Below are 26856 nucleotides of genomic sequence, written 5' to 3'. Positions count from 1 at the left end.
TTTCACAACTACTGAAAAGGTGCCCTTCACCAGCTGACCCCTAAGGGCTGCAGACACACTTGGTTCGGTTAAGCTCCAAGGACAAGAGGGCTGCTTAGTTGGGACCTCTGAAGTCCCTTCAGGGCACCCATGGTGGAGGCATCCTGCATTTTGTTTCTCTGCTAGTATTGCAGGCAACTCCCACCCCATCCTTTTCTGTTTCTCAGCCCTTCCCTTTTTCTGCCTGGCCGCCCCTCCCTCTCTGCAATCCTGGAAGAGGCTAGACGCCTCCCTGTCGCGTCCTACCCTCACCCTCCCCCGGCCCTCCTTGCCCTCTCCCGTCCTGTCCAGGCCCCGCCCCTCCACCCCGGCCCCGCCCCTCACCGGTCTTGGGATCCACCGTGAAGTGGTGCTCGCCATCCAGCACGCTGTACACCAGCCGAGCGCTGCTGCCGTACGTGGGGTCATCCGCATCCGAGGCCATCACCTGCATCACCGACGTGCCTGGGCCCGGGGAACCAAGCGAGAGGGGGTCACCTGGGGCTGCTGTGCTTGTCCTCCCCATCCCAGGGAAGCTCCAAGGGGGGAAGCTCCAAGGGGGGAGGAGCTCCAAGCTGGAGGTCCTGGAAGCTAGTCCCTTCACAGTCCCCATCCCCACACCGACTCCCAACCCGCTTCCTGATCTGAGGCCTTCCTATGGCACAAGCGTGACTATGGAGTCAGATCTGGGTTCAAATCTCCCTTTGGTGGCTCCCAGCTGTAGGATCTGACAAGGGAAGGTAGCCTCTCTGAATCTATTTCCTCTGCAGCAAATGGGGGATAATCCTGGTCCTTGGTTCTTGAGGTTAAGGGAATGCACTTTAAATTCTCAGTGCAGATGGGGCCCAGTCTCAGCGGGCAGTGGCGATGATCCTCTTCACCAGTTAAGTCGTCATGGTCAGAGTTAGAGCCAGGACTGGAAAACAGGCACCTGCCTCCCAAAGCAGGGGTCTTTCTACCTATCCCAGCGCCTCCTGATTTCTCAAGGGAATTCTGCCTCTCTTCCCTCCCTCCTTCACCCCCCCACAGGATGGGGGTTGGGCAGCCCAGAAAGATAACCAAGTTCACTGGGGCTCAGAGGCCAGTGTCTTTTGGATCTGGGGCAGGAGGATGGCAAGACCCAGCTTTCCCCTCGGGAAATAGTTGGCTGTGGGTCCTGGTGCCCTCCTCGCCCCTCCCCCTGGGTGCCCAGACAGTCCCTGCCCCCAGACACACACACACACACACACACACACACACACACACACACACACTTCTCCACAAGCTCTGCACGCTCTGCACGTAGGCTGCTGGGGAGAGTATAAATTGGATAAAAGTCCATCAAACAGCGGCAATTAAGTTATTGATTTTCGACGCTGCCTCATTAAACTGGGAGCTTCTCTCGGCCTGTCCCAGAGATGGCTCTAATTTGACATCATGTTCAATTTGACGAAATCAGGGCTTGGGACGTGAGGCTGGACAGGATGGGGGTGAGGGCAGGGTGGGGGAGGGTTGGATGGAGAGGTGGCAAAGCCTTCGGGTCCATCTGAACCTTTCCAGAAGGGAGGGGGTGAGGTAGAAGACCCAAGAGGGAGTCTTGGGGGCTCAGGATATGACCCAAGGGGATGAGACCCAGATGTCACCTCAAGGTGATGCCTTCTTTGAATGACCTGCTGGTGTGGGGATGGGGTCCAGACCTGCTGAGGTTCTGGGTGGAGACTTCCTGGGGCTGGGTTGGACTCTCCAGGCCAGGAGGGCTGCATGCTGGGAAGTAAGGCCCATTCACGGCGTGGCTAATGAGTGAGGCTCTGGAAGTGCTACTGCAGCAATTCTGCTAAGCCCAGCCTGCCGCCCGCCTCTTCCGCCTCCAGCCTGGGGCCCTCGATCATTCCAGACAGACACATGTATTTATTTTTCACTCTTTTGCATTTCTCATTTCACTCTCCATGTCCCCCCTCCCAGCCTAAGCCTCCTAAAACGGCCCTGCAATGCGCCTCTCCTTGGCAGCTCCTGCTCCATGTCAACCATGTCAGGGTTGCCCAGAGAAGCTAGGGAAGGGATTTGAGCAAACCCCCTCCCTCTCGATGCTTGGTGCCCAGGGTCTCTTACTCAGGGCCAGGGACATAACTCTAGGTGCCACCTATTATACAGAGAGAAGAGAAAGGAATAAACTCCTACTGGCACCCACTGCATGTCCCCCTTCACCAAGCACTTAAATTCATCATCTCTAATCCTCATAGTATTTCTGAGAGGCAGAGTGGGCCCCTCTAAGTTACAGGTGAGGAAACAGGTCAAACAGGTAGAAAGACTTGACCAAGACCACCGAGAGACGGAGTGGTGGAATTTGAACCCAAGAGACTCTAAAGTCAAAGCCCTCCTGCGTGACAGAGTCAGCACAGGCAGAGTGGCTCTGGGGATGGTGGCCCAGTGTACTGAATCACAATCAGTGATGACTCTGCCACTTACTAGCAGTTTGACCTTGAGCATGTCACAAACCCCCTTGTGCCTCAATTTTCTCATTTGTGAAATGAAAATGATAGTACTACTAAACTCCTGGGATTGTTTTGAGAATTCAAACAGACTTCCATGTTCAGCACCACGGACAGTACCCAGCCCATGCTAAGAACTCAAAATGCAGGTTGTTGTCTCGGGAGGCATGGCATGCCGGTATACAATAGCACAATCTTGCCTCCCTCACAGACATACTGAGAAGGGAGAAGATATATAAAGCATCAGGCTCATGGTTGGTGCTCAATAAATAGTGCTGTTGTAACTGTTATGAGAGAGGGTCTCCCTGTCACTCCCCTCTGCTTGTTCCCCCCACCCCTTGGGCAAGGCAAAATATCGGGCTGAGTGACTCCCCAGGGTAATGGCTGATCTTTCTCTCTCTCTCTCCCTCTCTCACTCTCCCTCTCCCTGGCTGCATCCCAGGGACTCCTGCGGGGATGATGGAATCATTTCCCCAATCCGGGATTCTTTATTGCAGCCATTACAGTTAATGCCGACACATGGGGCTGGTGAAGGGTCAGTGATTCACCACTGGCTCCCCAGGCTCCAGACTCCCTCCTACCTTCTTCACAAGTCAGCAGCTCCCCAGAATGGGCAGATAAAAGGGTGCTGTGCTTGTGGCTGCTACGGGACCACCTCAGGGTCACCCCCCTCCATTCAGTAGTTCCGTATTTTATAATGACCATCACATCCACTCCCTCCTTTAGTCCTCAGGTCAACTCTGTGATGTAGATGCAGTTGTATGCTGGTAAATGTTTAACCATAGGCTCTGAGGACTAGAGGCATGGGGAGGAATGCCCTGCCTTGTAGTGTTTTTTGATTTCTATGGTGTAGAGACTCTCACCATGGCCATTTTCAGGCTACCAATGTGATATCAAGTGGCTCACAAAACAGAAAATCAATATTTGCCTATTGTGAGCTGATACGAACCAACACAGTACAATCTTGCATCATTCCCATTTTACAGACGAGGAAACTGCTATGCACAGTGAAGGGTGAAAATGTGAATTAATAATAAATAATGATGAAACCCATTATTACATATCATTAATCGATGATCATGATAGATTATGTTTACTGAATAACTACTTTGTGCTAGATCCTATGAGAAGCCCTTTATGTATGTTCTCTCATGGAATTTATAAAATAAGCTTAAAGTAAGCTTTATTGAGATTTCCACTTTACAGATGAAGAAATGAGGCTGAGTGAAGTTAAGTAATGAAGGCCTTTGTGCCTCAGTTTCCTCATTTGTGAAATGAGGGTAATATTATTGCCAAGTTCTCAGGATCATTGTGAGAACTCAAATAGTTCTCCACGTTCAAAACTGAGAATAGTACCTGGTCAAGTTCACCTGGCAAGGAAATAGGAGAGGCAGGATTCAAACCTAGGTCGATCTGATGTCAAAACCCACATGTGCCTGGCCTTATAAAGTAGGAGGAGGGGAATCAATAGGAGTAGACGGGGATGGGCAAGTAAGAGAGGGAAGAGTCAGAGAAAGCAGGGGAATGGTGAGGAACTGCATTCAGGATTCTCCCCATCACAGCTGGTTCAAACTCAGACTTCCAGAAGCGGGGCTGGGATTGGCTAGGGTGAGCTGGTCGCTGTCCGTGGTGCTGCCAGCCAGCTCTTCAGCCACGTGGGGTTAAGGGCCTCTATTCAGGCCAGCATAGGAAGTGTTGCCCAAATGATTCTTGGGTAAACAGGATCTCAGAGCAGGGTTCCACGTGGAATGTTAGATGTGGAAAGGCTGGTCCTCAGAGATCACAGAAACCAGTGCTTCTTACCCTGGTTGCACATTAGAATCTCTCAGGAGTTTTAAATTAAATTGATGCTGACCCCCACCCCAGACCAATTCAGTAGGACTCTCCTGGGGTGGAACACAGGCAAAGGTATTTTTAAAAGCTCCCACAGTGATTCTAAAGTGCATCCCAGGCTAAGAACTGACCAAGCCCCTGACTGAACTGATGAGGAAACTGAGTCATTGAGCCTCTGCTCAGTGACTTTCCCCAGGTTCTATCATTAGTAAGTGGAAAGGAAAGATCGCAACCCAAGTCTATGCAGCCAGCATGTGACCTTCCTGGACTCACTGTGCATGTACTGAGACCGACACCAGGAAGGAAGAAGCAAGGACGACACATGCCACCAAGTCAGCAGTGCTCCTCCCAGGCAAAATCAGCATGAGACGTCAGTCTCTCCTGCCAGGAGATGAGACTGGGTGGGCTTTGGCATCAGAGAGTCTTGGGTTCAGATTCCACCACTTCTTCACGCTGTGCCCTTGGTCAAATCTTTCTCTCTGTTTGACCTCTTTCCTCACCTTTAGTCTAGAGGGGGCCCCTCTGCCTCCCAGGGATGCCCTGAGGACTAGAAATGATGGATTTACATGGCCAGTAAAGCTGGGCATGTAGCAGTGCTCAGTAGTTTATTCCTCTCTTGTCTCTCTGCATGGTCAGAAGGTCTCTGGGGCTGTGCCCTCGGCCTGGAGTAGGAGATGCCTGGGCACCGGTATCAGGAGGGGGGCAGGCCCACCCCTCATCTCTGGTTTATCTGGGTGGCTCTGACATGGTTTGTCATGGAGTCAGAATTGGAACCCATGGCCTGGCTCCCCAGCCAGAATTCTTTCCTTTCTTGTCTCTTATCTTTGCTATCTGTGAGGTCCAACTGCTACCCAGACTTGGGCTGCAGAGCCCCCAGGAGGAGCCCCTGTTGGCTCAGGGAGGAGACAGTGCTGTGCAGAGGGGAGTTCCAGGACTGAAGTCATACTGGCGCTCTCCTGGGCTGTGTGGCTGTGTGAAAACTGACCTGACTGGGCCTTAGTGCCCCTTCTGTAAAATGGAGATAACACTACATCTTCCTGGCCTCCCTGGAGGAGGGAGGCCCTTTAATGAGTTGAAAGAGATGAAGCACTTTGGAAAAGAACAGAGTCTTCAAATGAGGTGACCAAGTGTCATTATTATGAAGATGTTTGTAATTATTACCATCCGTGCCTCTTCCCTACCTCCCTTTGCTGCCCTGCTGGGCCTGGGGAAACCCTCAGCTCACATTTAGCTTCTCAAACATTTATAAAAAATGAGTCCCACCCCCTGCTGCTGCCAGAACTGCGCGGAATGCTTTCTATTAAAAATTAAAAACCACTTGTCGAGTCCCTGGGAACGTTCAGATTACACGGGAAACAAACCCCTTCTCAAACTCTCCCCCCCAACTCCCTCTTTGATCATCACTTAAAATGCTGGCTCACTGGGCTGGCCTCTACAGCTTCCGGCCGCCCAGCCAGGGCAGCCTAATGATATGCAGGAAAAGCAGGAACGTGGCTGCAGAGGTGGGGGGGGGGTTACTGGGAAGGAGGGGAGGGAGGCAGACCCAGAGACAAGTGACAGAGAAGGTGGCACTAAGAGATGGGGCTAGAAAGTGGGTCAGAGACAGAGAGACAAGGGACAGAGGGACAGAGATTCAGAGAGATGGGCAGGGAGAAAGTGGGCAAACAGATACCCAGACAGACGGGAAAAAATTAGGACGGAGACAGAGAGATGAGCATCAGAGAGGCAGAGATACATAGAGACAGGGAGAAAGTGGAACACGGAATGCGACAGAAAGAGGTAGAAATGCAGAGATAAAGTCAGAAAGTAGACTTATATAGAAACAGAGACAGGCAGAGATACATATTAAGCAAGAGGAGAGTGGGAGAGAGTGGGAGGGGGACAAAGAGAAGAAGCAATTTTGGCTCAATGGGATAAGGGTGCCCTATGTTGCCAACACGCTTCTCCAGAGTCTCCAGTGACCTCTGGGACACTGTCCCCTCCCTTTCTCCTCATAGATCCCAGCCATGGACTCACCCATGAATGTGTGTGGGGATCTAATCTGTCCCTCTGAGAGAGAGGATTCTCCTACCATCCCAATTTGAGACCTTTATGCTCTTCTGTCCTTTTCACACTTAAATGGGACCCTTTAGTAAGGAGTCTGGTCACCTTGTTTGTTTGGGACAGCAACATTGTAAGTATCTGCAATAGCATCCCTCTGCCTGTTGCAGAAAGCAAACATTTTTTGCTTATAATTCGGTTCCATTCAGTCACCCAACATCTGCGGAGCACCCACTGTGTGCTAGCCCCTTGAGGGCTGGATAGTGGCTTTGTCACCTTTGTACCCACTGCCATGTAGACACGGGGCCTGGCTTAGAGAAGTTGCTCGTGTTTGTTGAATAATTTGTTGATGGAAACGACAAAGAAAGGCATGGATCCACTCTTCACTGTTCAGGTTCCCTGGGCCACGGGGATAACTCCTGAGGGCCAGGGCCTCTGCTCCGCCTTGCCACCTCTCCCCACCAGAAATCTCCTGTCCTGTTCTCCCTGATCTGGGTGGTGAGAGCCAGTGCCGTTGCTAGGCAAGGAGATATTGCACATATAGATCTTCCTGGACTTTAATTAAAAACATCTTTAGAAGTTGTCTCTGCAGAGGCCAGCGATTGATTCCTGGCTTGGGCCTGAGGGCTGCTGAGCCACACTCTCTCTGGCTGCAGACAGGACAATCAGAGGCTCCCAGCTTGTTGCTGCCCTCCCCGAATGAGACCCTTGGGGAACACACTGCCTCCTGCCTTCCTCCTTTCCTCCCTGCCCCGCCCCCCGCCAAGCACTGGATTCAGCAATCAGATAGTGTGCTCTTCCAATTTTATCCTCTTCCCCTCGTGAGCCTCAGTTTCTCCAGCTATAAAATGGGCATGTTAACACTATCGGAGAGCTCCCAGGGTGATGAAATGAGATCAGGGATATGAAAGTGCTTTGCAAGGTATCAAGTCCCTGTGCATGGCTGTGGCCCACACAAGCCAAGGCAAGGGGCTTGGGTTCTGCTTCTGGCTTCTGGGTCCAGCTCTGGAAACTCAGGCAAGTTACTTTATCTCCCTCTGCATTTATTTCCTCATTGGTTAAATGAGGACAGTAATACCTGCCCTGCTTATTCCCCAGGATTGTTGAGAATAAAGGGAAATAGCTCTGTGAAAGCAGTGTTGGCTGACAGCTGTTATTTAGTAAATGTCCCAAGAAGTGCAGACTGTACTACAAAACAGCCCTTTTCTGTCTGTTAAAGACACTGCTCACAGAGGAACTGGAATACATGGGAACCCCGCTCTGGCAGAACCCCTGCCCATTTCCATGGCCCATTGAGCCCCAATCCCATGGTCCAACAATGCTAGTCCTATGCCAAATAAACCACCCCATTCTCTTGCCTTTGCTCGCAGCAGACATCACTAATCGATTGCGGCGTTTTCTCCTGACCTTGAATGGGGGGCCTCAGACTCCTTCTCAACACAACCCTTACAGTCACTACCAATTGACCAGAGTTGGCCCCAGAGGTGAAACTGATCTGCCACCACTTTGAGGTCTGGGGAGTGTCTTGCTCATCTTTGCATCCCCTACATACCTAGCAAAGTGCCATGTACACAGTAGGCACTAATACATGTTTATTGATTTGAAAGCAACTGCTTATTTTTCTCTCCCCTTGGGGCTATATATATATATAAAGTAGGTGCTAATAAATGTTTGCTAAGTTAGGTGACTCATCTTTGCAACCCCTACAGAGCCAAGTACACTGGAGGCCTTGTACATAATGGGTGCTAATAAACATTTGTGGATTTAATTCAATTACTTATCTTTACATCCCCTGCAGTGCCCGGAATAAAGCAGTGGCTAATAGATGTGTGTTGGATGGAACTTCTCATTTCTGTATCCTCAACAGTGCCAAGCACATCGTCTTATACATAGTTGGCATTAATAAGTAGGTAGACTTGAACTGGGCAGGAAAACCCTGTGAAATCTTGCTGTCCACTGGTCAGGTTGCGACACTGGTGGGAAGGGGTCTGGTGCCCCCAGCAATCTCTCTTAGTAGAGATTGTCTAGTCTAACTCTCTTTTCTCAAAACCCACTCTCTTGTTGGTTTCATCTAGCCCTCAGCTTTAAGTTCCTTCTCTCTGCTGATGACTTTCAAAATTGTATCTCTGACCCTGATCGTGCTCCTGACCTCCAGACTCAGAGACCCAACTGCCCCCTTGACAACTCCACTTGGATTTCTAGTAGACATCTCAATCTTAACATGCCCAAGAGTCTTAATTTTGTGCTGTCATCTTGCTCTTCCTGGAGCATTCCCCATCTCGGCAGCTCCATCCATCCAGCTGCTCAGGCCACACACATCAACATCATCCTTGCCTTGTCTCTCTCTTACTAGCCATATCCAGTCCCTCACAAGCCCAGCTGGCTCTACCTTCAACAAACATCCAGAATACCACACCTTCTCACCTCCTACACTGGTCTGAGTCAGCATCACCTTTTGCCCACACGATTGCAGCTGCCTCCTCACTGATCTCCCTACTTCCAACCTTGTCCCTTATAGTCCATTTTCAACATGGTGGCCAACTAGTCAGCCTTTAAAAGTATAAGTTGGATCACATCACTCATTGACTCTGAATCTCACTCAGAGTACAACCGAAATCCTTTCAATGGCTACAAGGTCCGTGATCCAGTTTCCAGTACCTCTTTCGATCTCATTGGACACTCTCCCCACCTCACTTACTCCTCTCTTTTTTTTTTTAAAGATTTTATTTATTTATTTGACAGAGAGAGACAGCCAGTGAGAGAGGGAACACAGGCAGGAGGAGTGGGAGAGGAAGAAGCAGGCTCCTAGCGGAGGAGCCCGATGTGGGGCTCGATCCCAGAACGCTGGGATCACGCCCTGAGCCGAAGGCAGACGCTTAACGACTGCGCCACCCAGGCGCCCCCACTTACTCCTCTCTTCACTGACACTGACCCCTTGTTATTCCTAACACGTGACAAACACACTATGCCTCAGGACCTTTGCACTTGCTGTTTCCGCTGCCTGTACATTCTTCCTCCAGCTTAGTGATTCTCCAAGTGTGGTCCCTGAGCCAGCAACAGCAGCATCACCATGGAATTAATTAAAAATGCAAACATTTCTAATAGCCAGACATGCTGAATCAGAAACCCCGGGGGGAAAGGGGCATCAATCTGTATTTTAACAAGCCCTCCCAGTAATGTGGATGCACAATAAAGTATGAAAACCACTGTTTCACATAGCTCCTTGGTTCCTTCAGATCTTTGTTCCAATGTCCCTTTTTTGTAAAGAAAGGCCCTTCCTGACTCCTCTATGTAAAATAGCACTCCCCCAATAAAATGCCAAATTCCCTTGGTTTCACAGCACTTACACCACAGGGCCTGCAATTTATTGGCTTGTTTCTTTCTTTCCCGCCTGTCTCCCAGCTCTGTACCTAGGCTTCCTAAGAATCCCCAGTGCCTGGAACAGTGCCTGGCACAGAGTACACACTCAATAAACATCTGTTGCATGAATGAACCCCTTCAATATTTCGAAGGGAACTTGGTGCCCAGAGAGAGGCAGGGACTCGCCCAAGGTCGTGTGGGGAGCCAGGCCTCCTGACTGGCAGCTGCGGGACCTGCTTGGCTGCATTAGGCTCAGCTGGGCTGGCGCGCCCCTCCTCAGAAGCGTGGCTCATCGGAAGCCCCCGGCACACTTCCCTTCCTTTTAAAGCTGTGAGTGGTTTAATTTGCGAGCACTGCTGCCTTTCATGCCCCAAGCTGTGTCCCTGCTCCCTCTGATCTCCAAAGCTGCGCAGACCCCAGTGCCTCGTGTCGGCCCCACCCTCCTCAGCCCAGATCAGGAGACTTGGTAATTGTGACCGATTTTCAAAGCTGCCTGGAGTCTCCACGAGCACCCCGGTGTCAGATTTGCTTTCTCTTCAAAAAGTTGCTTAAATGAAATAAACTCATTTAATTTCTGCTTCCTCCCTCCCCCTCCTGGGTTCTTTGGCTTGTGCAAGTTGAATCCAATGCCTGACTCTTTCTGAGCTGAATGTCAGAGTCAGTGGGCTGGGAGGGGAAGGTGAGGCAGGGCAGGGGCTCCTCAGGCTGATTGATTCTCATGAACTTGGGGGCTGGCTCTGCCTCCTACAATCTGGGTGACCTTGAATGTGTCCTTGCCCTTCTCTTGGCCTCAGTTCCCCCAAGTGTGACGCAAGGACTCTTGCCACTCCAACAGTCTTGGAGCCAAGCCTTGACTTGCTCAGTCACTGACTTGCTATGTGACGGTGGGCACATTTTCTCCCCTCTGAGCCTTAGTGTTCCCATGTGTTCCATGGGGATGCCACCATCAGTCCCACCACCTCTCAGGGTTGAAGTGGGAGTGAAGTGATGGACGAGCACCCGGTGGATGGCTCCCTCTGGAGTCCCCTGTCCCCACCTGTTCTCCAAACTGTAGTAGAGGGAGCTCTCTAAAATGCATGTCCGCCCACATGGCTCCCTTGCTTAAGTTTTTCCCAGGTTCCATGATTCCCTCAAGTCCTCGAGTATGGCTCTTGCTTCCTTCTCCAGCCTCACCTCGTGTCACCTTTCTGGCCTTTTCCATGTGGAAATGTGCAGGTCCATTTGGGATGAACAGAGACAGGGCCAAGGTTTGAGTCGGTGAGTAGAGGCTGCTGGACGGGGGAACCTCAGGGGCTTGAGCTGCCCCTGACTTGCTGTGTGACCTTGGACACATCACCACCCCTCTGAGCCTCGGTTTCCCCATTTGCAAAATTGATTTCTAAGTAATCATTAGGCCCTGAAAGTCCATGGGTCTTTGCTACTGACAACTTCCGATGATCTCTCCACTGAACCTGTATAGGGAAGTGCCTTTTGCAAGGCTGTCTAATAAGTACTTCCAACTTCAGCACGACTGAAACCAAACTCCCAATTTCCCTCCGTCCCCGAGATCGGCTTCTCCCACTGCTCCTCCCATCTCAGCAAATGGAAATCCCATCTATTTAATTGCCCAAGTCAACACCTCGGTAGTCACCCCTGAAATGTCTTTCTCTCACACCCCACATCCCATCCATTAGCAAATGGTTTTGGCTCTACTTTTAAAATATATCCCAAAGTCGACCTCTTCTCACTACCCGTACTGGCCCCACCTTGTTCCATGCCACCATCCTTTCCCGCCCACGTAATCACAGTATACTCCCCTGCTTCTGTCCTTGCCCCACACCCCAACCCCGCCACCAGCTGATCTTCACAGAACAGCATGGGATCCTGTTGAAACTAAGTCAGACCATGTCACTCTTCTGAAAAAGGCTCTTCGCTGACTGCCCAGCTTGCTCCGAACAAAAGGCAGAGCCCTGACTCTGGTCCCCAGAGCTGCACAATCTGATCGCCTCTCCACTTGTCCTGGGGGCCTTTGCAGGGAATGCTCCTCCCCCAGGGCCCACCCTTCACTTTCCTCAGGTCTCCGTTTCACTGTCACCTCCTCAGAGAAGTCTTTCCAGCCCAATGACCTGTTTGTTTACTCGCTTACTGCCTGTCTTCCTCAGCCAGAAGGTACCCTCCATGAGAGGGGGACTTGTCTGCCTCTTCAATGCCATGTTCCCAGTGCCCAGCACATAGTAGGTCCTCGTGCATACTTGTCAAATGAATACACAGAGACACTCAAACACAGAGCGTGTCATATGCATGCACAGGGCTTGAAGTGCCATTGGACTAGCCATGTACGTGCACACACGTGTGTGAATGCATATGTACACCAGGCATACGTGTGCACCTGTGTGTGTGTGTGTGTGTGTGCACGTGTGCACCAGCCTGCACCCACATCCCTGCCCTCACTGTTCCCTGTCCTCCCACCATCCCTCTGTGCCCACCCGTATTTCTGGTCCACTTCTTCCTCTCCCTCGCTGGCTGCCGGCTCTCTACCCACCAATCTGCCAGATTTGGCCCAAGATTGAGGGGAAGTGGGGACTGACTGCACCCTCTCCCATGAGCTCAGACCACCCCCCCCCCCCGCCTCTGACATGCATCAGTAGGACTGGAAGGCCCAGAGAGGGGCAGCCCTGAGCCCTCCACCACAGTGCGCCAGGGATGGAATGAGGTGTCTAGGACTGAGGGCCACTGCTCTCCGCCTAGCCTGGCGTGTGGGTGCTTGGGCTAACCCCGTGGGGAAGAAGATGGCTGTGCCCCCTGCCCATGACTCCGGCTTCTCCCAGGAGCCCTGGGGTTAAGTGGGCCCCACTGTGGGAGCAGGCATATTCATCCAACCTTTCGCCTCACTGTCCCGCCGCTACGGGAAGGTGAGCTTCGGAGTGTGGCCTCGCTTGAGGTCTTCTCGCACGTGGGGGCTCTAGTGTGTGGGCTCCTGGCTTTCCCATATCACGGCACGTCCCCAGCGCCCCTGTACACTAGCGGCCATGCCTGGCTACATGCGGCTGACCTGTGTCTGGGGCTCAGCCGTCTCTGTGAACCTGTGTTCCCAGGGGGCTGGGTCTTGGGGTGTTGGGGTCTCCCGTGGGCAGAGAACGAAGCTGTCTGGATGCTGTTGGCTCTGTCGCCGTGCTCATCCCTGTGTGGCTACACTCTGGTGGAGCCTGGCCCCGGGAGGGTCACGTCTTTTCGTGGCTCTGGCCTGTGGCTGTGTAGGTGGCCGTGTCTGTGCATAAGCTCCGTCTGTGTGGGGGGCTGTTTCCTGAGGGGCGTTGTACAGGGCTCTGTCGGGTGTGAGGCTATGTCCGGTCATGTGCTTGGGCCTCGTTCCAGCTGTGTTTCACTCTGGTTCTTTCCAGCTGTAGGCGGGCCCGTGTTCAGTTGTGCCAGCGCCCGTGTGGGCTTGTGGCCAAGGGCTGTGCGAGGTCTGTGTGGAGCTGAACTCTGGGCAAGGGCTGCATACAGGTGGGCAGCTGAGCCTGTAAGTGGGGCTGGGCCTGTGGGGGTGACCACGTCCAAGGGTGTTGCTGTGGCCACACGTAGGTCCATGTCCATGTGGGGATGGTGTCCATGTATGTGCCTGAGGTCACGTGTGTGCCTTTGTCCAGGTGTGCCGCTGTGACCGTGTCATCCCTATGCCTGAGCATGTGTGGGCACCTGGGCTCATGCCTGTACCCCCCTGCCTGGGGCAGCAGTTCCTGTCTCTCCTGCCTCTCCCCAGATTATCAGCCAGACCCCACAGCAGGCTCTCACTCGGAACCTGGGAGCCCCGTCACCCCAGCCCCTGGCTCAGCCCGGTGCCCCCAGAGCCCACCGCCCACCTGTGGGTGAGAGCTCAGCCACGCTTCCAATGTACGGGCCATGCAGGAAGCGGGGCTCGCTGTCGTTGATGTCCTGCACCTTGATGATGAACTCCGACTCGGGCTCTAGCAGGCGGTTGGTGGCACGATCCCGAGCCTGAGCCCGCAGTGTGTAGAAAGTTTTCTGCTCGCGGTCCAGGCGCTCCATGGCATGGATGTCTCCTGTCAGCTCATCGATCAGGAAGATGGTCCCAGCGCCCTCGCCTGAGATGGTGTACTTGATGGCCCCATCACCCTCGTCAGAGTCCGAGTGGATCTGGGGAGGCAGGGAGGAGGGTCAGTGGGTCTGGGGCAGGGCCAGGGAGTTTGCATTTCTAGCTTCCAAAGGGCTGTCTCTGACCCCACTCTGAGTTATGGGTCCAACCCCACCCCCCAGACTCTGAGTTTGGCAGGTGGTGGGGACAGGGGTGACGGGAGCGGGGAGGAAAGGGAAGGCACGCTGAAGGAACACCTACTCCATGCCAGGCACTGTGTTAAGCAATTCACGTACTTATCTATTCAGAGTTCTTACAAAAAAAAGTTTAAAGTCTACAGAAGGCACTAGCACCTGCCTGGCAGCACGGGACACACAAAATTTACCAGCCAGCCCGGCAGGGGCACTGCCACAGAGTTGTACCGCAGCAGGGCCCTGGCGGGGCCAGGCAGGACCCTCTGGCTGCTGAATCACGGAGAGGTCCGGGGAGCTGAGGGAACTGGGGTGAGGGAGAGGAGAAAGACCATTTACCGCAGGTGGGGAGCTTTTTCACTATCTTAAAGACCGGCAAAACGACACTGGTATGTACTGGCTGAAAATCAGCCCTGCCTGAGACATAATAAGGGTCCAATAAATGGTAGCTATCATTACTATTATATTATTTACTAAATGTTAGCTATATATAACTGGGCTTTAATCCAGGCACCGTCAGGCTCCAAATCCCAGGCTGTTCTCACTGAACTGAGATAAGGCAAGGAAGCAGTAGCAGGACTGTTCTCCCAAATAGAAACACCTAGGTCCTGATCCTCCTATGCCCAAATTTCCGAGGCAGCTCTAAGCAGAGGGAAAAGCATCTGATGAAGCTGGTGACCTTGGGTGGGCCCTTGCTCTACTCGAAGCTTCCATAGAGATGTTGCGTGAGTGAGAGAATCCCTAAAGCCCCTTTCGGACCAGGATGCCACATACTCCAGCCCACTCAGCAGGACAACAGGTGCCAATGAAGTCGTCACGAATGGGGATGAAAACCCACCCCTTGCCATACAGGAGGAGCCCGGGTATAAATTCTGTTGGTGGAACTCTGTGTCTGAAAGGTGGATTATAGAAGTGCCATTTGGAAGATTGAATGGCCCATAAACATTTTCATATTTCATTAGCCGATTAATGGGCATCTCTCTCTTTTTGGCGAGTCTGCTGATTCTCAGCAGAAATTGCGGGGAGTAAATGGAGGCGTCTGGTGGAACCTTCCCGGGTCCCCGTCCTGTTATAGATTGCCCCAATTAATGCCCGTTCTGGGCTCCACTGAGAAGCCTTCTTCCTGTCCAGTTACTGTTAATAGATTTCTCATAAGTGGCTGGATTGTAAAAACCTCATAACTCAGTTTAATGCCCCCAATAAAATTATCTCAGGACGTCAGCCCTGAATCATTGGCAGTGCCGGGGATGAGGAGACCTGTCTCTCCTGTTTGCTGTTTATGCTTTTACTCCACCTTGGCCTGGGGGGAATGTGGGGATAGGAGAGGGTGAACTTGTCCCCCTCCTCCAGCGCCTCACCCTGCTTTCCAATCAGAACCGGTGTCTGCTTACGCTGTCAGCATGTGGGGGGACGCTTAACAGTGATAATCTTATCCGTTTTCACCTCTGCCCTATGAAACATTGTTCTTCCCATTTCTCAGATGAGAAAATGGGAATGCAGAGAGGGGGAGTCACCTGCTGTGTCCCAGAGCTGAGTTCCGGAGGCCAATCTCCTGATCCCATCACGCACTAATGTTGTGATCATGGGCTGATTCATTCTTCCTGTTTTCCCACCTGAGAAATCAGATCAAGCCCTCCCTGGCACAGGTGCGGTGAGGACTCAATGAGAGCGTGTTTGTAATGACCTAATGCTGGGTAGACCATTGTTGCCTTCCCTTTCTGCCCCCTGGGTCTCTATCAGGGTCCCTGCAGACCTTACTTACATGTGAACTCAGACCCCGGACAGGGATCACTCACAAGTGAGGAGTGGGGGAGGAGAGAGTGGAACCAACGGTGATGTCACCGATGTTCTTCTTCCGTGAAGGATGACATAGCGCTCACGCTGTGGCCCAGTAGCCACTCCCTGGGGACTGCAGAGTCAGACAGGGCTGACCGGGTGGGGGAGGGAGGGCAGGAGCTCAGAGCTCGGAGCTGTGGGTCTGCGCTGGGGCTGCGTGCCCTGCCTCCGCAAGTCCTGTCTCCAGAATGAAGAGGGTGTGCCTGCGTCTCTACCCCCAGAAGGACTTTTCCCAAGACTCTCAGCTGTGAGTGGAGGCTGGAGGACGGTGCTCTTGTTTACGGAGCGCCTACCACGTGCCAGGTGTGTTGCAGGCCTCTGCAGAAATCTAATTTAATGTCGGAGCACACGTGGAGTTATCCCCTTTCCCAGGTGATGACACTGAGCTGGGCCTACGTCTGTTTGACTCCTACATTCAGTTTGTCTGTCTGCAGCCTCTGTGGGTCTGTCAGTCTGTCTGGGGGAGAGGCCCGGACACACCTTTTGTCTTGAACCCGCCACAGTCACGGGCAGCCTCTTCTACCTGAGCCTCTGCTCCATCATTTGGAAAAGGACTGCAAATCACAAATCAGGAGAGGGCTTCAGGATCAGGAACAGCTGGGTGCCAGCTTAGGCTTTGCCTCTGGCCTGGGACCTGGCCCTGAGCCAGAGAGGCTACCCTTCTCTGAGCCTCAGTCTTCTCATCTGTAAAGGATACGATATGGCTCCCACGCGTTCCGACAATTCATAAGATAACGTGTGGAAACTCCTGGCACAAAGTGGGTGCTCGGTGCAGATCAATTCCCTCTCCTTTTCCCACCCTGGCTCAGGAGGGACTGAGGGTCACCCACTTTATCCCCCCATCTCCTGACACGAGACCGTAGGTTGAAATCCTGACCCACAGGAGAGACAGCGGCATCATCTAGTACCTTCCTGTCTTTTAAACTCGGCTTGTCTCCTTCAGGCAGTCCTCTCGGCTGCCCCCCTTGCCATTTGGTTGAAGAGCCTTCATCCTGCCCCCCACACACTCCCCTCAGCTTCACACTCCCCCGTAACACCTCAGTATTGCACATCTGTCTCCCCAGCTGTCCAGGGCCTCAAGGATTTGGACTAACTTTGATTCATGCCTGTCTGAACTCCCCATGCCTAGCTCACATAGGTGTCCTGAGTATGCCTGCAGAGTAAATACCGGAGGAACTGAGAGTTGAGCGTGTGTGTGTAAGAGTACATGCACATGCGAGTGTGAGATGTGAGCTCCTTGAGGACCAAGCATATGGCTGTTCGTTTCCTTCTACCCAGTACCTGGCACAAGGCAGGGCACCAAACATATCAGATAGATGAAGAATGAAATATACAACAGTCACTAGAATTCCCCCACCTCCTTTTTCTGGGATTTCTGGAGGATGCAGTCACTGTTAAATCCCAGGTACACTTGAGCTAGACTAGAGAGAAGAGTCACTAGATACACTTCTAGACACTTCACTGAAACCTCATTGATGTCTCATTAGGATCTTGCGAATCAGAGGTCATTCTCTCCTTACAGCACAGGTTGGCAAGCTGAGGATCAGAGAGGGACTCTATCTTCCCTAGAGTCACACAGCCAGCAAGGGGCAAGCCCGAAACCTGACTCCACATCCTGGGTTCCTTCCACCGCTATGAAGTGTGGACGGCCCCAGGAGAGATCTCCCCCCTCCTCAGGCCCCAGCCCTAGGTCATAAACAACGTGAAAAACACAAGAGTGATGGCTTCTCATCCCGGGGGGGGGACTGAAAAATGGGATTTACGAGGCCATTAATTACTTCCTCCTAATTAAATCAAAATTAAATGCGAGCAGAAGTACGTTTTCCTTATTAAAGACAATTAAACGGACAGCGCAGCTACGCAAATAAAACGAGTCCAGGATTTAAACGGAAAGCAAATCAAATAAAAAGCCTCCCCCGGAATGAGGGGTCTGTTCACGCCGGTGCTTCTCGTAAACCAGGAGTTCATCAATTTTCTTTAAATATTAGCAACTTAATTAAATCTGCTCTCCTCCCCACTTTAATCCTGCTGTATATCTAAAATAGATCTCACCGCCCACAGGAGTTGGTCATAAGTGCTGACCCCATAATTCTATCTTTCTTTTTTTAAAAAAAATTAAAAATCCTACAAAATCCACATCCAGCTGACAGAAGCCTCGGGGGAAATTACAGTTCAGAAAAGGGATTAGTCAAAGTACCCAGATTGTATGGAAATCTGGGAGGTTGCTTTGAGGGTGGGTGTTGGGGGCAGGTGCCGGGAAGGTGGGCCAGGCCGCCCAGGGGGGCAGGACGGCGGAGGGAGCGGCGGGTGCGGGGCCGAGGCGACAACCACGGACCCCAGTGGTTCCTGCGGGTGCCGACAGGAGCCTGGCAGTGAGTGATGGAGAAGGCGCTTGTAAAATAGGTTACCGTTGGGCGCCCGGGGTTCACTCGGCGGATGGTACCGTTGCTAAGCTACCTTTGGAATTCGACAAGGACGGATGCTCCGAGCAGCTCCCTGGGGCGGGGGACCGGGAAGCAGTGAATTCACTGAAACTGTGGAGAAGTCCTTTCTCCCCGAAGAGCGAAGAGCGAGAGAGAGTGGTGCGACTGTCGTGTGTGTGTGTGTGTGTGTGTGTGTGTGTGTGTGTGTGTGTCTGCATGCGTGTGTGTGCACAAAGGTGGGGCTCGGCTGGCATGGGGACAGGTGGGTTTTAGAAGTCCAAGCTCATATTCCTATTGAATACAGAATGAGGGGTGGGCTAAGCGACCACCTCCCCCTCCCCCACTCCTACCCCCACCACCTGGGGGTGAGAAACTGGGACATCGGGTTGCTGGGTTGCCGAGAAGGCTTTCATGGTTGGGGGCAGGGGTTGGGAGTGTCTGTGTAGCTAGGATGCCCAAACTGGTGGAAATACCAGGTGAGACCTATAATTATAAAAGCTAACACCCGGCACATGTCAGGTGCCAGGCGCTCACTTGCTCTTCTAGGCTCTTGACATATGCTAACTCAGTGATTCCTCCCCACAACCCTGGGCGGGGGGGTAGGAACGGCCTCGCTCAACAGATAAGGAACCTGAGGTTCAGAGAGGTTAGGTAATGTGGCCAGGCTCAGAGAGATAATAAGGAGCAGAGCTGGGACTTGAGCCCCGGCGGCCTGGCTCCAACTGGCCCCCTTGAACCACATACTATCTACCACTTTTCCAAAGGAAGTGTGTTCTGGACAAATGTTTGCAAAGAGATGGAAACTTCTCTTTCTTCCCTGCACAGAGATGGGCTCTGGGAAGAAGAGAGGGGGCCTCTGGGTGAAGATGATGGAGTGGGGGATAACATGGTTGTGGCAGCCACGGGGATATTAGGAGAGGTTGCCCCAAGGATAAGAAAGACACCTGGGCCGGGCACAATACTTGGCTCATGGTCAAGGGCAGTCACATTGCACTGGGCCCCAAGCTGGTGTCCAGAAATCCGGTCTCTAGCGTTGGTTCTGTCACCGCGTTGCTGGGTGACCTTGGTCTGATGTTCTCTGCCTCCGGCCTCAGTTTCCCGGTCTTATAATGAAGGGACTTCCTAAGGCCACAGACTCTGGTTCCTGGAGACAGGGATGGGATTCCCCCATGCTTTAGAGATGCTAATGGTTAGCAGGATGCAGGGCAAAGTGCTGAATCAGCAGCGGGTTCTCTCATGGTTTCAGGACTTGGGTGGCTGGGGAGGCCTCAGAGCCCCAGCTGCTGGGCGGACCACAGAGCTCAGGTACCTGACAGCACCAGGCTGACATTGAGGCCGATGTGCGAGTCCTTCCCTGTCTCTCTGGGGGTTTCCTGGACCCAAGTCCCCCTCCCAGGCCTGGTTGTCTCGGAGAGGTTGGGAGAATCAGGCTGGGACTGGCCTCCGACATACACGGGTTCGAGTCCTGGCCAAGTTGCTTGCCCCCTCTAGGACTTAGCCCTCTCTCAGCCTCGGTTTCCTTGCTACAAAAGGGAAGAATGATTTCTACCTTGCAGTTTAAGGATTAAGTGCTTCGTATGGAATAATGAGAAAACAACAATGAAATACCAACCAGGCTGGAGGCTGAACACAGTATAGGCTGTTTTCTTTTTAATCCCTTCAAAAACCCTAGGAAATGGGCTCTCTTAGCCCCCCTATTACAGATGAAGAGACAGGTTCGGGGAGGTGACGTAACTTGTTCAAGGTAATACGGTTTGTGGGTTGGCTGAGGCAGCCCTGAAGCTCAGGGGCGTCTGGTCCCCCAGCCTGCGATCTTAGTAACCTCAGCACTGGCTACAGCCTAGCTGGAACTCGGCCCTTCTTCCCCATCCCCTCACCCCATTCTGCCAGCCCCACCATCTCACGGCCCTGGCTGGCAGTCGGGAGCCCTAGGCTCTGCCACTAGTTTGCTGGGTGACCTCGAGCAAGGACATGGATGGAGGGGAAAGTAGCCAAGAACCAGGGATTACTGTGTCTAGACCAGAGAAAATCAGGGTTTCCTGCAAGAGAAGCCCGGAGATTTACCCCAAGGCCTTCCTCCCCTCCCTGAACCCTGAGCCTCTGACCCAAGCAGGTTGATCAGCCTCCCAATTCTCAGACCCATTCAGCTCACGGGAAACTCCAGAGTTGGTCCCCTCCCCCGTCTCTACTGACCAAAACTTCCCGGAAGGCTGACAAGCAGAAACCAGAGAATTGTGCCCTACCACACCCTTCACTTCCATACTTCAACTGCTGACAAGTCTCTGACTAAGCCAGGCTCCCTCAGGCCTCCGAGTCTTTGCACAGGCTAGGTACGCCTTCTTTCTCATCAGCCCAACAAACTCCTACTCATCCATCAAAACCCTGCTCAAGTGTGTTCTCCTCCACCAAGCCAGCCAACAGATACCATTTACTTAATGCCTACTCAGTGCTAGGAGCTCACCTCTGAAGCTTTTCATGTACCAGAGCTACTCTGGGGAGCCCCCAAATGGCAGAGGCTGGATTTTACTTGCCTTTGCCTCTCCAGCATCACACCCACGAGGAGCTAAGAATTGAAGGGTTGAACAAAAGTCCTTCCTAGCTTCATATACCCCTCAGGCACAGACCCTTAGCCACATTAACCAGCATTTACTCAGTTTGAGAAAGTAGCTTTCCTTCATTCATTCATGTAATACGAACAGTTTATGAACAATGTGTGTGCTTGGTGCTGGATTTAACAGTGAGCAAGACAAACACGGTCTGATAGGAAATATATACATTAACTGCATCATCAAACAAACACATGCATAATGAAGTGTGAAGGAAAGCTATGGGGACCTTGGATGGCACGTGACAGGGACGGATGGCCATATCCAGGGGGATCTGCCTAAGCCTGGTGTGGTCAGGCTGGCTTCTCCGGACATGTGGCATTTGAGGTCTCCACCTGAGTGTCAGTATAAAGTAATCAGCAGAAGGAGCGGGACAGACCTGTGCAGGGGGAGGAAATAACCCAGGCGGAGGGGAGGAGTGGTGGCAGGAGCAGGGCACTGTGAGGACCATCAGAAGAGCCCCGACCCTGAAACTCGGAAGAGTGTGGCAGGAGGTAAGGCTACAGGGAAGCCAGATCTTTGTAGGGAGCCCGGTGAAATTTGGACTTGACCCCAAGTGCATGGGAAGCTATTGAAGAATTTTAAGCAGAGTGGGGACAGTATGTGTGTGTCATGATCAGATCTGCAAACCTGTTTCTACATTCTGCATGCATCCAGCTACAAGCCGGCCTGGGTTTACCTACTAGTTCTCTCTGCTCTGAGATGCACAGGGGAGGGGGACGGGAGGAGGGCGCGGGGCGGGGGCAAGCAAGCCAAGCCCGCCATCCTGCTGTCTGTCCCAGGCCAGGTGCAGGCTGGGAGGAGGCACCCAGGACTGGGACTTGGGGGGAACGGGGTCCCTAGCGTCTCCCAGTGGGTGACTCCGGGGTCCTGGGCGCGGGGCAGCGTGTGCGGGGGCCCACTTTACCTTGCCCACGTACAGGGGCTCCGTGCCCGTGTACTCCTCCACCACGAAGAACTGGTTCCACACCCAGCCGCGCTTCACGCGGCCCGCGCCTGGCGCGCCGTCCTGCCGAGTCCCGGGGGCCGCCGGCGCGGGGGTGCCCGCCGCCCACAGGCGTCCCGGCAGCGGCGGCGGCGGCGGCAGCAGCAGCAGCAGCAGCAGCGCGGGCGACAGCGCGGCTCCCGCCCGGAGCCCCCGACCGTCGGGCCGCGGCCTCATGCTTGGCCTGCGCCGGGCCGGGACCCGGGAGCCTGGACGGGAGGCACCGGGGCGTCGCCGCTCGGTGGCACGACGGAGCGGCCCCGCGTCACATGGTGGCTTCAGCGCGGCCGCCGGGGCGCGGCCCCCGACGGGGCACCCGGACTGGCCCGCGGCCCTGCGCGCCGCCCAGCGGCGGGGGCGCCCGGCTGCAGGGGAGGGGGCGCGGCCGCACCCGGGGCATGGACGGCCCCCGGGGTCCCCGCCCGCGCCCCCCTCGCTGCCGCCGCGGCCGGATCACCAGGCGGCGCCTCCGCGGCTCCCGAGGCCGGTGTGCGCCATGGTCCCCGCGCAGAGGGCTGCTGGTTGGGGCCCGGCCGATCCCCGGAGGGCTAGGGGCGGCCCGGAGCCTGCGAGAGAAACAAGAGAACATCAGAGGAGGCGCCTTGTGGGGGCAGGGCGGGTTGAGTCGACCTCTCACCTCTCGTCTTTTAGGTACCAGTTAAGCCCCTGCCGTGACCCATAGTGGTCCCTGCCTTCTTGGGCCCCGGGTCTAGTAGTTCTGCTTCTTTTCCCCCACCCCCCACCAGCCCCGCTCCTTCCTTTCAACTCCCGTCACACATCTATCCTCTCCCCGCCTCCCCCTACTTTCTCATGGCCCCTCACCCAGCTCCTTCTCCGTGGTCCTCCACCAGCCCCCATGCCCAAGGGAGCAGAGGCCTTACCAGCTGCTTCCCCTGACGCTGGCTGGCAATCTGTCCAGCCCAGCCCACCCCCTGGAAATCCCCCACCCAAGAGAAGGAGCAGGCCCCTCTAGAAGGGGTCTTCAAGGGCTCCCAGGACCCAGGCCTCCTGGGTGCACAGAGTCCAGCACCCAGCCCACCACCCACATTCCCACCTTCTCAAAGCAGGTGAGAGGTCATTCCCTCCTTCTGGAGCAGGTGAGAGGAGCCCAGGGAAGGCCCTCTGATCTTGCACAGCCCGCCTACAGGGGTGGGGCCCCTGAATCCCAGGGGGCCTTGCTTGGAGGTGCCCTGAGTGACTCTGGGCAGGGCCACAACCCCTCTGAGCTTGCCATGGTGTCTCCACATTCCCCCAGAAAACCTTCCTTTCGCAGCGCCAGAGAGACTCTTCTCCCCTCTCCTGGACCAGCACCGCCGTCCCCAGATCAATCCATCTCTCCTTCCCTCACCTCCATCAGATCCTGCTTTCAGCAAGAAAGGATCTGAGGGACTAACTCCTACTCAAGCCATAATGATGAATAATGGCTTAATGTGGGTGTTTACAGGGGACAGCAATGCTGCTTTAATGGAGGAATTTCAGGTACTGACAAGACTGAGTGGAGGTGAGGGGCTCAATCCCCACTCCTCTCCCCAAGCCCAGTTCAGTTCAGTTCAACCACTCAATTCCACTGAGCATTGGCTTCGCCGGGTTTGGGCTGGGTACTAGGACAAAGAAATAAGCTCCCAGTTTAGTGGGGTGAGCAATGTAAATGCCAGGTGGCATGTGAGCAGGGCTCTAAGAAGGACTCAGGGAAGAGAGTGAGCCCTGGTGCCTGGAAGGGGAAGGTGAGTGGGAGGGAATCCCGGCTGTTTCTTGGAGGAGGGGGCTTCTGAGTGGCCGGGAAGAAAGGGGTGGGCCTTGGGGCAGAGGAGTGTGTAGGCAGCCTAGGGAGCATTTGGCTGGTTGGGGGAGTTTGGTTGGAAACTTGGGGTGTATGGCTGCGCAGAAGATGGGCCAGGTTCTCCTGCGGAACAAAGAGGTGGCTGGAATCTTTGGGGCAGAAGAAATGGAGACCACCTCCTGTGACCCAGGACCACAGTGGGCGGCTCTCATGCCTTTCACTAACTTGTGGGAGTCATAGCAACCGTGAGGCTGGCGTTTTGTACCCATTCTGCAGATGCTTGATTCCCCAGTGTTCTTTCCCCACACGGGCAAAGGAACTTCCTTACAGAAGGGGTTCAGGGTAGGGAGTCATCTGTTGGAAGGGGAGATGGTGAGGAGGTTAAAGCTGCATTTCAGGGCAGTGAGAAGGAGAAAACCACACAGCCCCTAGGGAAGAGGGGAGAGAGGAGTCCTGAACATGGGACCGTGCTGTTCCCTCTTTCCCTTCAGGCCCCACCCTGAACTAACGGAGGCCAGGAGGGCCCATGACCCTGGTGCGAGCATCCCCGGCACCCCCGTCTCACCCCTTCCTCACCCACTACGTGGGGTCTAGCATGAAGGCAGAGCCAAGAGATGAGGACACCCCCCTCTCCTTGTGGCCCTGCTCTGCGCGATCCTGGAGCTATGCTGCCGCCTCTGGGGATTGGGCTTTGATTCCCCGCATTACAGCCTGGGCTGGTCGTAATGAGGCTGGAGTTATGGGTGAGGAGGGGGCATCGCTCCGCAGCCTTCATTTCCTGGAGCTTATGACTTCCCTGCGGGCTCGGCAGGAACTGTTCCCCTGACTCCATCAGGCAGTTCCAGGACCCATCACAGCCCTGCAGGGACGCACAGGGGAGGGGCCAGCGGGAGGGTGGGTATGGGGGGAGGCTGGGGCCACCTCTGGGGAGAGCTGTGGGGGTACAGGAGGTGGGAACAAGGGCCGATCCCCCACCCCGTGTTTGCAGGCACCCCATTGCTACTCTCTCTCCTTCCCTCTCCCTCCTTCCTTTTCTTTCTTTACACCACCTTTTCAAAGATTCTGTCATTCATTCATTCATCCATCAAACATCAGCATCTACTACAAGTGGGGAGACAGAAATGCATTCATTCATTCATTCATTCATTCAACATACTTTCAAAATCGTTTCTCTGTGAAGACAGCAAGATACAATCGGTTACTCAGCTATATATCAGGAGAGAGATGCATTTCTTCTGGTTATGCATTTACTGTTTCAACAAATATTTACCACACCTCCCTGATGCCAGCCCCTGCGCTGGGCACTGGGAACAAAGCAATAAACAAAATAGGGGGTTGACCTCCTAGTTATAAAGGAAAGAAATCTACCATATGTTTCTGGGGGTGATCAGTGTTAAGGAGGCATATAAAACAGGAAAGGGGGAGGAAGAGAATGATGGAAGGGCTGGAGTGGTTGTCTTATCGCAGATGTGATATCAGGGAGGGCCTCTCAGAGGAGGTAACATTTGGTGGATCTGGAAAGATGAGAAGGAGCCTGGCACAAAATGATTCCACGCAGAGGGAACAGCACATGCAAAGGTCCAGAGGCCACTGTGGCTGGTGCCGAGCAAGGGGGTGGCTGAAGATGAGTCAGGACTGGGGGACACAGGCCGGATCAGGGAGGACTGGGAGAGGGAAAGCAGTTTCCATTGTATTCTGTGTGTACGGAGAAGTGTTTGGAGGAGTTTAATAGAATAAAAACCACGGGAGACCGAAATGGTCTCTGGCCATAAGGGGATTGCATGATGGAAATCCTTCAACACAGGAGGGCCAAGCACAGCACAGTGGGGCGCAGAGGGGGGACGGCATTGTAGAGAAGGTGGCATTTGAAGTTAAAGTGTAAGAAGGATTTGGACATGTGGGATTTGGGGTGTGGGGGAGGAGAAGGAGCTCTCTGTGGCAGGACTGCCTGGGGCAAAGGCCAGAGGTCAAATCCCACTTTAGAGAGGGGCAAAGTAAAGAGTGCTGTCCAAAGTTGCATAGGCTCCTTGATGGCAGACTGCGGTCTCGAACCCAGGCTTGGATTCCCCTTGGTGTGGGGCACCTTTGAAGGAACAGCAAAAGTCGCGCCTCTCCGTGGCTGCAGCCCAGTGCCAGGGGGCACGCTTGGCAAGATGAGGGTGACTGCCCCTCCGCCCTGGCCTGCCCCCTCTGCTGAACGCCCTCGCGCCTGCCTGGCGTGTCCTGCAGCCTGAGGGTCGGGGCCCTCATAGCCCTACCTCTCCCTCCTCCCCCGGCCTTCTCACCGCCCACCGGGGCCCCTCTCAGCCGTGCTGGCCAGCTTTCCTGGCCACCTGCCAATTCTCCACAGCTCTGCGTGGCCCTGCCAGGACTGCTGCAGACACTTCGGCCTCCTCTCTCCCCCCTCCTTCCTCCCTTTCCTGCTCAGCTGCGTTTTCCTAGCGGTGTAACCACAGGACCCTACCCTGGCTCAGTCCTTCAGGGGAGGCTGCTGTGGAACCTTAGGCCTGAATTCAGATCTCCGAGGCCTTCCCAGGAGATCGTGAGCATGTTGGTGGCTTTCTCTGGGCCACGGGGCTCAACATACTGCACAGCTGTTTCATCCCAAATGGGATTAAATGTCAAGCCCCAGCCTGGCTCCATAAATGTTGGCTTTGCCCTCTCCGCTCTTCAGACTCGGCTGCTCTGATCCAATGCTCTCCCGACCATGTCCGCGTCCGTGATTCCTACGTGCCTGCAGGCCTGTGTCTCCGTGATCCCTATGTGCCTGCAGGCCTGTGTCTCCGTGATCCCTATGTGCCTGCAGGCCTGTGTCTCCGTGATCCCTATGTGCCTGCAGGCCTGTGTCTGCAATCATGGATGTCATCGTGTATGGCATCATGTACGTGTGTATCTGCTGCATGTTCATTCATTCCACAGATATTTGTGAATTTCCACTCTGTGCTGTTCTAGGCACAATGAAAAGAAATGAGTAGAGGCCTTGCCCTTGCAAGTCTAGTGGGGGACAGACGATAAACAAATAAATAACATGACAGTTCATAGTAAATGCTGTGGAGAAAAACAAAGCAGGGTAAGGGGTATGGGAATTACTGAAGTGGCGGGGTGGGGGGATTTGAGCGCACACTCTCTCTCAATCATCTGTTATAAATAATAATTTATACAAGGTGGTCAGGGAAAGCCTCACGGCTAAGGTGACATTGGAACAGAGATCCAAAGTGAAGGAAGGAGGGAGCTGCACACA

The 26856-nt window shown here is 53.9% G+C and overlaps 1 protein-coding gene across 1 annotated transcript in view; it reads right to left on the bottom strand.

Moving 5' to 3' along the window:
• CDH22 (cadherin 22) overlaps positions 1 to 22012 on the bottom strand; it is a 67393-nt gene extending 45381 nt beyond the window's left edge. The window contains exons 1-3 of the mRNA XM_045804771.2: positions 21758 to 22012; positions 13562 to 13856; positions 364 to 483 (exon numbers count right to left, since the gene is read on the bottom strand). Coding sequence (XP_045660727.1) covers positions 364 to 483; positions 13562 to 13856; positions 21758 to 22012 — 670 coding nt within the window. The remainder of the gene's footprint in view (positions 1 to 363; positions 484 to 13561; positions 13857 to 21757) is intronic.
• Between the last annotated feature and the right edge of the window lie 4844 nt (positions 22013 to 26856).

This window comes from Ursus americanus, chromosome 22 (assembly GCF_024610735.1).
Source record: "Ursus americanus isolate L20-20 chromosome 22, mUrsAme1.1.p, whole genome shotgun sequence".
Classification (NCBI taxonomy): Eukaryota; Metazoa; Chordata; class Mammalia; order Carnivora; family Ursidae; genus Ursus; species Ursus americanus.
This window is presented reverse-complemented; position numbering and strand designations above follow the sequence as displayed.